A 14022-nucleotide genomic window follows, 5' to 3' on the forward strand; every position below is an offset into this window, starting at 1 on the left:
CGTCTGAGTCTCAAGGCCTGCTTTTAAAGCCCCAACTGTCTGAACAGCCCTGAGTTTGTCAGGAAGGGAGTTCCAACTGTGTGGTGCGTGGGAGGAGCCAGGTCCTGGGGCCATGGAGCAGTTTCACCTGAGTTGAACATAGCGTGGGTGGAGGTTCATAGGGGGAGAGTAGGTCTGACAGATAGGCAGGTTCAATTCCATTTAGGGATTCGTAGACAAGGAGAATTGTTGAACGCGGTTTTAGATGAGCTATAATTTGACCCCTAAATACTGCATTTCCATAATCGATTGGAGAGAAAATGAATGAATGAAAACGCTTTTCTGTGTCAGATGTGGTGAGAGAGGGTCTTAGGCGGGAGAAAGATAATCCCATGTTGAATAAAATACATTAAATGACATGAGAACATGCCATACTCTTTCTGCAGTTCATTGGGGAACTCTTATTTTAAATATTTTTTATTTAACCTTTGGCTGTGAGTGTGTGTGTGTGTGTGAGCGTGCGTGCAACCACGCGTGTTCGCAAGTTCAACTTGTGTGTATGAGTTCAGAGTTGGAATGGACAGTGTCCAGGAAGGGTGGTTCTGGCCAATATGTTCTTGTTCAAGAAATGTAGGAATGTTCTGGGAATGTTCTCTAAACATTAGGGAAAAGAACATGGTTTAATCTCAGACAGACTACAGTGTAATCCTGTGGTAAGGAGTTGTGGTCATAGACTGACTGAACAGACTGGGCTTTAGGCCAGTGCATATCTAAGGGAGGGGGCATTTTAACCTACATTTCACCTCACGTTAAACCCACTTTTACCAGTTCTTTCTTTAGGCATCTGTGTCATCTTCACATTACTCCAGGAGCATATCTCCTAGCCATGGTGGGCGTTTACAAACATCCAGTCACAGAGGAAGTGTTTATAAGGATGGCTTTATTATAGAAATGCCTTCATTGAAAATAACATGTAGAACCATCTTCATACAACATGCTGCGAGTCAACAGAATCAAGAGCATCCAGTTCCAACCAACTAGTTTAAGCTGGGCACTTCATTTAATGTTCTGTCAAAGTGCACCAGTCAGTGAAGATAGTGGGAACGGCTGGTAATAAGGTTACATTACATGCGTGGTCATCTAGAATGGGAATATAAAAGTAGTTGGATTACATTTGGTGATAACGTTCAGTCACTTTTTTTCCGAGTTCCAGGAGAGAGTTGTACCGTAGTGTCTTGGTCTTCCATGAGTTAGGGATGCCTTGAAGCCCAATCTGTACGGATAAAAACATTGAATAAAAACGTTAGTAATATAATTTTTTTAGTTCATATTTTTTTACATCTAACCATAATGAAATTTTTATTTAATATGGAGACCCGAGTTTTTCATGACCATACGTGACTTGAACAGTCGTAGTAGTCTTTCACAGCCAAGTCATAAACATGGCCAGGAAACTGCTGACCCTAGAACATCAGATTATACAGAAGAGATCCACTACAGGTATGTCCCTGAGTTGACCAGGTACAGCCCTGTTTGATAGTGTCCATAGTTACCTGACCAGCTAAAGCCCTGTTTGATAGTGTCCATAGTTACCTGACCAGCTAAAGCCCTGTTTGATAGTGTCCATAGTTACCTGATCAGCTAAAGCCCTGTTTGATAGTGTCCATAGTTACCTGACCAGCTAAAGCCCTGTTTGATAGTGTCCATAGTTACCTGACCAGCTAAAGCCCTGTTTGATAGTGTCCATAGTTACCTGACCAGCTAAAGCCCTGTTTGATAGTGTCCATAGTTACCTGACCAGGTAAAGCCCTGTTTGATAGTGTCCATACTTACCTGACCAGCTAAAGCCCTGTTTGATAGTGTCCATAGTTACCTGACCAGCTAAATCCCTGTTTGATAGTGTCCATAGTTACCTGACCAGGTACAGCCCTGTTTGATAGTGTCCATAGTTACCTGATCAGCTAAAGCCCTGTTTGATAGTGTCCATAGTTACCTGACCAGGTATAGCCCTGTTTGATAGTGTCCATAGTTACCTGACCAGCTAAAGCCCTGTTTGATAGTGTCCATAGTTACCTGACCAAGTAAAGATCTGTTTGATAGTGTCCATAGTTACCTGACCAGCTAAAGCACTGTTTGATAGTGTCCATAGTTACCTGACCAGGTAAAGCCCTGTTTGATAGTGTCCATAGTTACCTGACCAGGTATAGCCCTGTTTGATAGTGTCCATAGTTACCTGACCAGCTAAAGCCCTGTTTGATAGTGTCCATAGTTACCTGACCAGCTAAAGCCCTGTTTGATAGTGTCCATACTTACCTGACCAGGTACAGCCCTATTTGATAGTGTCCATAGTTACCTGACCAGGTACAGCCCCGTTTGATAGTGTCCATAGTTACCTGACCAGCTAAAGCCCTGTTTGATAGTGTCCATAGTTACCTGACCAGCTAAAGCCCTGTTTGATAGTGTCCATAGTTACCTGACCAGCTAAAGCCCTGTTTGATAGTGTCCATAGTTACCTGACCAGCTAAAGCCCTGTTTGATAGTGTCCATAGTTACCTGACCAGGTATAGCCCTGTTTGATAGTGTCCATAGTTACCTGACCAGCTAAAGCCCTGTTTGATAATGTCCATAGTTACCTGACCAAGTAAAGATCTGTTTGATAGTGTCCATAGTTACCTGACCAGCTAAAGCCCTGTTTGATAGTGTCCATAGTTACCTGATCAGCTAAAGCCCTGTTTGATAGTGTCCATAGTTACCTGATCAGCTAAAGCCCTGTTTGATAGTGTCCATAGTTACCTGACCAGCTAAAGCCCTGTTTGATAGTGTCCATACTTACCTGACCAGGTACAGCCCTATTTGATAGTGTCCATAGTTACCTGACCAGGTACAGCCCCGTTTGATAGTGTCCATAGTTACCTGACCAGGTACAGCCCTATTTGATAGTGTCCATAGTTACCTGACCAGGTACAGCCCTGTTTGATAGTGTCCATAGTTACCTGACCAGCTAAAGCCCTGTTTGATAGTGTCCATAGTTACCTGACCAGCTAAAGCCCTGTTTGATAGTGTCCATAGTTACCTGACCAGGTAAAGCCCTGTTTGATAGTGTCCATAGTTACCTGACCAGGTACAGCCCTGTTTGATAGTGTCCATAGTTACCTGACCAGCTAAAGCCCTGTTTGATAGTGTCCATAGTTACCTGACCAGCTAAAGCCCTGTTTGATAGTGTCCATAGTTACCTGACCAGGTAAAGCCCTGTTTGATAGTGTCCATAGTTACCTGACCAGGTATAGCCCTGTTTGATAGTGTCCATAGTTACCTGACCAGCTAAAGCCCTGTTTGATAGTGTCCATAGTTACCTGACCAGCTAAAGCCCTGTTTGATAGTGTCCATACTTACCTGACCAGGTACAGCCCTATTTGATAGTGTCCATAGTTACCTGACCAGGTACAGCCCCGTTTGATAGTGTCCATAGTTACCTGACCAGGTACAGCCCTATTTGATAGTGTCCATAGTTACCTGACCAGGTACAGCCCTGTTTGATAGTGTCCATAGTTACCTGACCAGGTAAAGCCCTGTTTGATAGTGTCCATAGTTACCTGACCAGCTAAAGCCCTGTTTGATAGTGTCCATAGTTACCTGACCAGGTAAAGCCCTGTTTGATAGTGTCCATAGTTACCTGACCAGGTACAGCCCTGTTTGATAGTGTCCATAGTTACCTGACCAGCTAAAGCCCTGTTTGATAGTGTCCATAGTTACCTGACCAGGTACAGCCCTGTTTAATAGTGTCCATAGTTACCTGACCAGCTAAAGCCCTGTTTGATAGTGTCCATACTTACCTGACCAGCTAAAGCCCTGTTTGATAGTGTCCATAGTTACCTGACCAGGTACAGCCCTGTTTAATAGTGTCCATAGTTACCTGACCAGCTAAAGCCCTGTTTGATAGTGTCCATAGTTACCTGACCAGCTAAAGCCCTGTTTGATAGTGTCCATAGTTACCTGACCAGCTAAAGCCCTGTTTGATAGTGTCCATAGTTACCTGACCAAGTACAGCCCTGCTTAATAGTGTCCATAGTTACCTGACCAGCTAAAGCCCTGTTTGATAGTGACCATAGTTACCTGACCAGGTACAGCCCCGTTTGATAGTGTCCATAGTTACCTGAGTCACCAGAACATCCAGAAGAGATCCACAGTTAGTTCGGTCCTAGTTCGGTCCTAGTTAGGTCCTAGTTATACAGTGTTCCATACCAGAGCCCTGATACCTTTTTACATTGTAGTCATTTAGCAGATGCTCTTGCCCAGAGCGACGTACACGTTGGGCATTCATCTTAAAAGGGAAACTAAGCATTTTCTTCGGTAAGTAACTATTATCAAAGTCAGTGGTAAATAAGAAAAGGCTAGTGTTAAGTGTCCATGGTACCTGAGCCCCTAGACAAGCACCGATGAATGAGCTCCTGCTGCAGGTGCATCCTCCGCAGACCATGGTGTCCCTGATAGCTTGATCAAACTCCTTAGCCGTCAGGACCCCATGCAGCGCCGCTTGGAACGAACCAGGCAAACCTAAAAGATCGAGACCATACTTAAAACCCACTCAAACACAACTGACAGACTGAGACCAAGACGAGGACGGACAACCATAATTTAATTCTGTTTATATTTCATATCCCCACAAAAAAGTAACATCAAACAGGTTAAATTAAAAGTGAATGAGTGTTAAACGACATAGCTGACCACAGCTGTTGGGGAACACACTGGGGATCAGATCCTGGTGAGCCTTGGACAGATTCTCCCTCACCTGGTAAATGTGGCCTAAAACAGAGTAGAATTGATAAGAAATGTGTTAGATCATTACATATTTATTCTAATAGAATTACTTTTTTTTCATGGTAACTTCATACAGGATGCATGAATAGTTAGTAGTGGACGATTGCACACTTTAAGAGAAAGTACAGATTATTGGGACACAGTCAGTGAGTCACATACCAACCACAGCTTTGTCCAAGTCCTGTGGCTGTTTCCTGTTCGGGTCAGTGAGCTGATCAAGCACAGAATCCAGGACCTTCTCATCAGGACCATTCAGGATGAAATGCTCTAGGATCCTGGAACAGAAAGAAGGACCATTCAGGATGAAATGCTCTAGGATCCTGGAACAGAAAGAAGGACCATTCAGGATGAAATGCTCTAGGATCCTGGAACAGTGTTTCGCTCTGTGTATAACCAGAGTTATTAGGTCTGTAATGATGCATTTTGCTCTGTGTATAACCAGAGTTATTAGGTCTATAATGTTGTGTTGTCCTCTGTGTATAACCAGTTATTGGGTCTATAATGTTATGTTTTGCTCTGTGTATTACCAGTTATTAGGTCTGTAATGTTGTGTTTTGCTCTGTGTATTACCAGTTATTAGGTCTATAATGTTATGTTGTCCTCTGTGTATAACCAGTTATTAGATCTATAATGATGTGTTTTGCTCTGTGTATAACCAGAGTTATTAGGTCTATAATGTTGTGTTTTGCTCTGTGTATTACCAGTTATTAAGTCTATAATGTTGTGTTTTGCTCTGTGTATTACCAGTTATTGGGTCTATAATGTTGTGTTTTGCTCTGTGTATAACCAGTTATTAGGTCTATAATGTTGTGTTTTGCTCTGTGTATTACCAGTTATTAGGTATATAATGTTCCGCACTTCGGTCTGCACTTCGGTCTGCAGGTAGTATAACTTTTCATTACATTTCATTACATTTCATTATAGTACAACGGTTTGATTTGCCTAATCTTAGCAATTTCTTCTTAGCTAGCTACATAGCCGTCTTTGTATCAAAGATAATTGCGTAATTATCGTATTTCGTCGTCCTAACGTATCTGCCCAGCAGCTAGCCAGCTAGCTAACGCCCACCGTCTACATAGCTAGCTACATAGCCGTCTCTGTATCAAAAGATAATTGTGTAGATAATTGTGTAGTCTAGAGCGATTTTCTAGGTTACCTAGCCAGCTATTGTCGTTCTTTTAACGCAACGTAACGTAATCAACACTGCTAGCTAGCTAGCCAGCTAGCCCCTGAATCAACAACGCAGCCAGCTATTTGTCGTCCTTAACGTAGGAGACACTGCTAGCTAGCCAACAGCTAGCCAACGTCTACCGATTAGAACTCAACAACCCGGTCGCATTCCGCCTCGCTCCACAGGTAGTATCACATTTTCATTTAATTTCATTACAGTACAACGGTTTGATTTGTTTGATCGTAGCTAGCTACATAGCTAGCTACATAGCCGTCTCTGTATCAAAGATAATTGTGTAGTCTAGAGCGATTTTCTAGGTTACCTAGCCAGCTATTGTCGTTCTTTTAACGCAACGTAAAGTAATCAACACTGCTAGCTAGCCAGCTAGCCCCCGAATCAACAACGCAGCCACTGCCAGCTAGCCTACAAAGTCAACAACGCAGCCACTGCCAGCTAGCCTACTTCAGCAGTACTGTATCATTTTTAATCATTTTAGTCAATAAGATTCTTGCTACGTAAGCTCAACTTTCTGAACATTCGAGACGTGTAGTCCACTTGTCATTCCAATCTCCTTTGCATTAGCGTAGCCTCTTCTGTAGCCTGTCAACTATGTGTCTGTCTATCCCTGTTCTCTCCTCTCTGCACAGACCATACAAACGCTCCACACCCGCGTGGCCGCGGCCACCCTAATCTGGTGGTCCCAGCACGCACGACCCACGTGGAGTTCCAGGTCTCCGGTAGCCTCTGGAACTGCCGATCTGCGGCCAACAAGGCAGAGTTCATCTCAGCCTATGCCTCCCTCCAGTCCCTCGACTTCTTGGCACTGACGGAAACATGGATCACCACAGATAACACTGCTACTCCTACTGCTCTCTCTTCGTCCGCCCACGTGTTCTCGCACACCCCGAGAGCTTCTGGTCAGCGGGGTGGTGGCACCGGGATCCTCATCTCTCCCAAGTGGTCATTCTCTCTTTCTCCCCTTACCCATCTGTCTATCGCCTCCTTTGAATTCCATGCTGTCACAGTTACCAGCCCTTTCAAGCTTAACATCCTTACCATTTATCGCCCTCCAGGTTCCCTCGGAGAGTTCATCAATGAGCTTGATGCCTTGATAAGCTCCTTTCCTGAGGACGGCTCACCTCTCACAGTTCTGGGCGACTTTAACCTCCCCACGTCTACCTTTGACTCATTCCTCTCTGCCTCCTTCTTTCCACTCCTCTCCTCTTTTGACCTCTCCCTCTCACCTTCCCCCTACTCACAAGGCAGGCAATACGCTCGACCTCATCTTTACTAGATGCTGTTCTTCCACTAACCTCATTGCAACTCCCCTCCAAGTCTCCGACCACTACCTTGTATCCTTTTCCCTCTCGCTCTCATCCAACACTTCCCACACTGCCCCTACTCGGATGGTATCGCGCCGTCCCAACCTTCGCTCTCTCTCCCCCGCTACTCTCTCCTCTTCCATCCTATCATCTCTTCCCTCTGCTCAAACCTTCTCCAACCTATCTCCTGATTCTGCCTCCTCAACCCTCCTCTCCTCCCTTTCTGCATCCTTTGACTCTCTATGTCCCCTATCCTCCAGGCCGGCTCGGTCCTCCCCCCCGCTCCGTGGCTCGACGACTCATTGCGAGCTCACAGAACAGGGCTCCGGGCAGCCGAGCGGAAATGGAGGAAAACTCGCCTCCCTGCGGACCTGGCATCCTTTCACTCCCTCCTCTCTACATTTTCCTCTTCTGTCGCTGCTGCTAAAGCCACTTTCTACCACTCTAAATTCCAAGCATCTGCCTCTAACCCTAGGAAGCTCTTTGCCACCTTCTCCTCCCTCCTGAATCCCCTCCCCCCTCCTCCCTCTCTGCAGATGACTTCGTCAACCATTTTGAAAAGAAGGTCGACGACATCCGATCCTCGTTTGCTAAGTCAAACGACACCGCTGGTTCTGCTCACACTGCCCTACCCTGTGCTCTGACCTCTTTCTCCCCTCTCTCTCCAGATGAAATCTCGCGTCTTGTGACGGCCGGCTGCCCAACAACCTGCCCGCTTGACCCTATCCCCTCCTCTCTCTCCAGACCATTTCCGGAGATCTTCTCCCTTACCTCACCTCGCTCATCAACTCATCCCTGACCGCTGGCTACGTCCCTTCCGTCTTCAAGAGAGCGAGAGTTGCACCCCTTCTGAAAAAACCTACACTCGATCCCTCCGATGTCAACAACTACAGACCAGTATCCCTTCTTTCTTTTCTCTCCAAAACCCTTGAACGTGCCGTCCTTGGCCAGCTCTCCCGCTATCTCTCTCAGAATTACCTTCTTGATCCAAATCAGTCAGGTTTCAAGACTAGTCATTCAACTGAGACTGCTCTTCTCTGTATCACGGAGGCGCTCCGCACTGCTAAAGCTAACTCTCTCTCCTCTGCTCTCATCCTTCTAGACCTATCGGCTGCCTTCGATACTGTGAACCATCAGATCCTCCTCTCCACCCTCTCCGAGTTGGGCATCTCCGGCGCGGCCCACGCTTGGATTGCGTCCTACCTGACAGGTCGCTCCTACCAGGTGGCGTGGCGAGAATCCGTCTCCTCACCACGTGCTCTCACCACTGGTGTCCCCAGGGCTCTGTTCTAGGCCCTCTCCTATTCTCGCTATACACCAAGTCACTTGGCTCTGTCATAACCTCACATGGTCTCTCCTATCATTGCTATGCAGACGACACACAATTAATCTTCTCCTTTCCCCCTTCTGATGACCAGGTGGCGAATCGCATCTCTGCATGTCTGGCAGACATATCAGTGTGGATGACGGATCACCACCTCAAGCTGAACCTCGGCAAGACGGAGCTGCTCTTCCTCCCGGGGAAGGACTGCCCGTTCCATGATCTCGCCATCACGGTTGACAACTCCACTGTGTCCTCCTCCCAGAGCGCTAAGAACCTTGGCGTGATCCTGGACAACACCCTGTCGTTCTCAACTAACATCAAGGCGGTGGCCCGTTCCTGTAGGTTCATGCTCTACAACATCCGCAGAGTACGACCCTGCCTCACACAGGAAGCGGCGCAGGTCCTAATCCAGGCACTTGTCATCTCCCGTCTGGATTACTGCAACTCGCTGTTGGCTGGGCTCCCTGCCTGTGCCATTAAACCCCTACAACTCATCCAGAACGCCGCAGCCCGTCTGGTGTTCAACCTTCCCAAGTTCTCTCACGTCACCCCGCTCCTCCGCTCTCTCCACTGGCTTCCAGTTGAAGCTCGCATCCGCTACAAGACCATGGTGCTTGCCTACGGAGCTGTGAGGGGAACGGCACCTCAGTACCTCCAGGCTCTGATCAGGCCCTACACCCAAACAAGGGCACTGCGTTCATCCACCTCTGGCCTGCTCGCCTCCCTACCACTGAGGAAGTACAGTTCCCGCTCAGCCCAGTCAAAACTGTTCGCTGCTCTGGCCCCCCAATGGTGGAACAAACTCCCTCACGACGCCAGGACAGCGGAGTCAATCACCACCTTCCGGAGACACCTGAAACCCCACCTCTTTAAGGAATACCTAGGATAGGATAAAGTAATCCTTCTCACCCCCCTTAAAAGATTTAGATGCACTATTGTAAAGTGGCTGCTCCACTGGATGTCATAAGGTGAATGCAACAATTTGTAAGTTGCTCTGGATAAGAGCGTCTGCTAAATTACTTAAATGTAATGTATGTAAATGTGTTTTGCTCTGTGTATAACCAGAGTAATTAGGTCTATAATGTTATGTTTTGCTCTGTGTATAACCAGAGTAATTAGGTCTATAATGTTGTGTTTTGCTCTGTGTATAACCAGAGTTATTAGGTCTATAATGTTATGTTTTGCTCTGTGTATTACCAGTTATTAGGTCTATAATGTTGTATTTTGCTCTGTGTATTACCAGTTATTAGGTCTATAATGTTGTGTTTTGCTCTGTGTATTACCAGTTATTAGGTCTATAATGTTGTGTTTTGCTCTGTGTATAACCAGTTATTAGGTCTATAATGTTGTGTTTTGCTCTGTGTATAACCAGTTATTAGGTCTATAATGTTGTCCTCTGTGTATAACCAGAGTTATTGGGTCTATAATGTTGTGTTTTGCTCTGTGTATAACCAGAGTTATTAGGTCTATAATGTTATGTTTTGCTCTGTGTATAACCAGAGTTATTAGGTCTATAATGTTATGTTTTGCTCTGTGTATAACCAGAGTTATTAGGTCTATAATGTTATGTTTTGCTCTGTGTATAACCAGAGTTATTAGGTCTATAATGTTGTGTTTTGCAATGTCGAAACGTCAGTCATCTGTTGGCATCCTGTACAATGTATTAAAGTGAGCAAAACATTTTACCTGCCTGTTTTTGTGGAGTACTCCCAACTCCTTTCTACCTCTACCTAGTCTGTTTGGCTGTTTGTGTGGACTACTCCCAACTCCTTTCTACCTCTACCTAGTCTGTTTGGCTGTTTGTGTAGAGTACTCCAACTCCTTTCTACCTCTACCTAGTCTGTTTGGCTGTTTGTGTGGAGTACTCCCAACTCCTTTCTACCTCTACCTAGTCTGTTTGGCTGTTTGTGTGGACTACTCCCAACTCCTTTCTACCTAGTCTGTTTGGCTGTTTGTGTGGAGTGCTCCAACTCCTTTCTATCTCTACCTAGTCTGTTTGGCTGTTTGTGTGGAGTACTCCCAACTCCTTTCTACCTCTACCTAGTCTGTTTGGCTGTTTGTGTGGACTACTCCCAACTCCTTTCTACCTAGTCTGTTTGGCTGTTTGTGTGGAGTGCTCCAACTCCTTTCTATCTCTACCTAGTCTGTTTGGCTGTTTGTGTGGAGTACTCCCAACTCCTTTCTACCTCTACCTAGTCTGTTTGACTGTTTGTGTGGAGTGCTCCAACTCCTTTCTATCTCTACCTAGTCTGTTTGGCTGTTTGTGTAGAGTACTCCAACTCCTTTCTACCTCTACCTAGTCTGTTTGGCTGTTTGTGTGGACTACTCCCAACTCCTTTCTACCTCTACCTAGTCTGTTTGGCTGTTTGTGTGGAGTACTCCAACTCCTTTCTACCTCTACCTAGTCTGTTTGGCTGTTTGTGTGGAGTTCTCCAACTCCTTTCTATCTCTACCTAGTCTGTTTGGCTGTCTGTGTGGAGTACTCCCAACTCCTTTCTACCTCTACCTAGTCTGTTTGGGTGGACTACTCCCAACTCCTTTCTACCTCTACCTAGTCTGTTTGGCTGTTTGTGTGGAGTACTCCAACTCCTTTCTATCTCTACCTTGTCCGTTTGGAAGTCTTTCTTGGTAAGTCCTTCACATGATTTCTGTCATTGTTGTTGAGCACCCCTCCGTTCCTTTATTTACTGAAGCGCGAAGGCCCGCCTGAACTCAGAGCTCTTGTGATCACCATGTCCTGATACCTGTACATGCTATACAGTATGTTTCCTTCATACAGGAAACTGACCTTGCTGCTGCCAGTGTCTCAGCCACACACGCGTCATTGTTCTGCGTGACTCGGACAGCCTCCTCTACCTTCTCCAACATGTCAGTCTTCCCAGCATACAACGCCACGATCGGAGCCAGCTTTGCTATGCCATCCGGCTGAAAGTCCGTCTCACATCCTAGAAGAAGACCAGAGAGACATTACGCAACATTAGAGCTAGTAAGGCTTTATTTGACATCTATCACGTACGTATAGTATACACATAGTGTTGTTTATTATTAATGTTTACCTGTTTCTTCCTTGCCTGCGTCCATGTTTTTCATGAAGCTCTTTATACTTCCATGTCGCCATGGTCCCTCAATGGGCAGCTGGGGTCTGGGTCCTTACGCGACACACAATACAACAATTCAGTTTTTTGACAATCATTAACATGCATGGTTGGGGGCCAGTTTCCCCTGACATAGAGGAAGGGGTGAGGTTAGGGTAAAGTTCAATTTAAGGCTAGGGATCTGCTGGTCGTATATATCCACAGCCTAAAAAAATATATATACATACAGTCCTGTCATGTTTGTTTTATTTTAGATGCAACTATATTGATCCACTACGTGATCCTGATTGGAGTGTATTCTTTCCTTTCAGCCTTCACCATCAGGTTTCCTTACCACTCCTATCCCTGTACGGGTCATTGACAGGGGTGTCGTACTCAGACCTGGGCCCAAAGAAGTTATACGTCCTCTTTCTCAGATCATTGACGTTCAGACCTGAACAAATGGGAGAGAAAAAAACAAAACAAAAAAAACAACTTGGTCTGAATCTATGAAGATGCTGTGTAGCTAAAGCAATAGTTTTTAGGTTAATCTTAAGAGAACAGTTAGTTTTTTTAAAAGTTGCATAATGTGCCACACTATAATAGAACACACTATACCTCCACATTCAGACAGTGATTCCAGCAACACGAAGGCCTGGTCCCCGTAGCAGCTCTGGTTACCCGTGTCACGGCGGTAGAAAGGGTTGGCCGACTTGGGCCTGAACTCAGGTGTAGGGGCCTCATTCAGGAAGCCATCCAGTTTATCCAGGTCGTACACCCAGTGCAGGGGCTGGGCTGGGATGGGATTGACAGTCAAATTGACGTCATGTCATGAGGGGAAGCTGATGGCCAAAGTAAATATCTGTTTATTATGTGTATGCTCTTTTTTTATCCTTAAAATGAAAATTGCTGGGCTAGAAGGGATGGTGCAGGTTTTTCAACATTATTAATACACACTGATGCTGAATACAATGATGCCATTTTATGTTCTAAATCATACTTGTGAGCACTTATCTATGTTTGCCTCTGAGAAGAGAGACCATGTGATGGGAGCTCTATAAACCAAATTCCAACAACATTATAGAAAATCTGTAAAAAATCAAATAAATAAAAATGACAAAAAACCTGTGCCCTATTTACAGGCTGAAACTATAGCACCTAGAGTTGGTCAAGAAAAACTCCCTATTTATACAAAAAAAAAAGTCCAAACTATTTATACAGTAACGCCAACGATTTGTATTAGTTATTACCTGCTGCGTCGGCTACAGCTGATCCAATGATGGCTCCTAGAGCTCTGTCAGCCAGAGACATGGCCATCTGGGGGGGGGAAACACACACGTCAACCCAGGATCAATCCAATCTGGCGTTATTCATGTCTATTGGACATATGACGGTGGAATCTATGCCTGTAGGACATTTACTTTAGATCTACTATAGCACTGTGACTAGAATAGTGACAGTGCTATAATAGCCTATCTACCATTAGGCTAAAGACGATTCAATGGGGCAGAAATAGATACAGGCAACAGTCTACAGACGATTCAGGGGGCAGAACGAGATACAGGCTACAGTCGCTGGATACATTTTGGTTTGCTGAAGACGCGCTACAACACTGATTGTCATAGAATATATATATATATATATTTTAAATGTCTTACCGTGGAAAACCTCCTCAGATTGTTCTAGATACAGGGCCTATTTACACCATGCAGCTGTCTGACGTTATAAAATAATAACTTCAGCCGTTCTCTCATTGGACAGACTCAATGAGAATCTACATTTGCGTAAAAGCCGCTCCTCCTTACGCCATGCGGCTCCAGACTTTACATTAGGTGCGCGCATGGCGCATACACTTTCATTGAACTATACAACAAATTCATAGCCCAAATTATATAACATCATCACGTGTCTGACTATCTAGATGATTTGTAGATTCATACATTTACGCAGCAGAACAACGACCCGGTGAAGCGAAAAGGAAACCCGAATTACACCGCCATTGCTCCAAATTCCAGAGTACATTATTCAGTGATTGGTCCTTCTGTGTGAGCTAAACGCTTTCATTGGTCAGCTGTGCGTGGAGGCGGGACACAGATATTATAGGAGGCGGGCGAGACAAACGGTGTAGCCCCCCCAAATTTGTATATATATATATATATATATATACTTTTTTTTTAAACGTAGGCTGTTGCCTGAAAAGAAAAAATAGATCAGTTTCAAATACATTACATTGCAAATTGAAAACCAAAACACACACACACACACACACACACACACACACACACACACACACACACACACACACACACACACACACAGGTGAAAGTAAAGAAC

The 14022-nt window shown here is 45.1% G+C and overlaps 1 protein-coding gene across 1 annotated transcript; it reads right to left on the reverse strand.

Annotated features, from left to right (window-relative positions):
- Positions 1-902: 902 nt before the first annotated feature.
- Positions 903-13455, reverse strand: selenoj (selenoprotein J). Its single transcript, XM_065013786.1, has 10 exons — positions 13347-13455; positions 12939-13005; positions 12307-12483; positions 12044-12142; positions 11671-11763; positions 11403-11559; positions 4957-5072; positions 4705-4782; positions 4394-4533; positions 903-1252 (listed from the first exon to the last, which is right to left on the reverse strand). The coding sequence occupies exons 2-10, from the start codon at positions 13003-13005 to the stop codon at positions 1148-1150; spliced, it is 1032 nt and encodes a 343-aa protein (XP_064869858.1). The 5' UTR covers positions 13347-13455; the 3' UTR covers positions 903-1147.
- Between the last annotated feature and the right edge of the window lie 567 nt (positions 13456-14022).

Source organism: Oncorhynchus nerka, linkage group LG9b (genome assembly GCF_034236695.1).
Source record: "Oncorhynchus nerka isolate Pitt River linkage group LG9b, Oner_Uvic_2.0, whole genome shotgun sequence".
Lineage (NCBI taxonomy): Eukaryota > Metazoa > Chordata > Actinopteri > Salmoniformes > Salmonidae > Oncorhynchus > Oncorhynchus nerka.

What these genes read in the sequence shown, in the direction of transcription:
- selenoj (XM_065013786.1), bottom strand. Translation starts at nt 13,005, where the DNA reads ATGGCCATGTCTCTGGCTGACAGAGCTCTAGGAGCCATCATTGGATCA. An exon ending in AGCTGTAGCCGACGCAGCAG is followed by an intron (nt 12,484 to 12,938) that starts GTAATAACTAAT and finishes ATCCCATCCCAG; the next exon opens with CCCAGCCCCTGCACTGGGTG. An exon ending in CCCGTACAGGGATAGGAGTG is followed by an intron (nt 11,764 to 12,043) that starts GTAAGGAAACCT and finishes GTGTCGCGTAAG; the next exon opens with GACCCAGACCCCAGCTGCCC.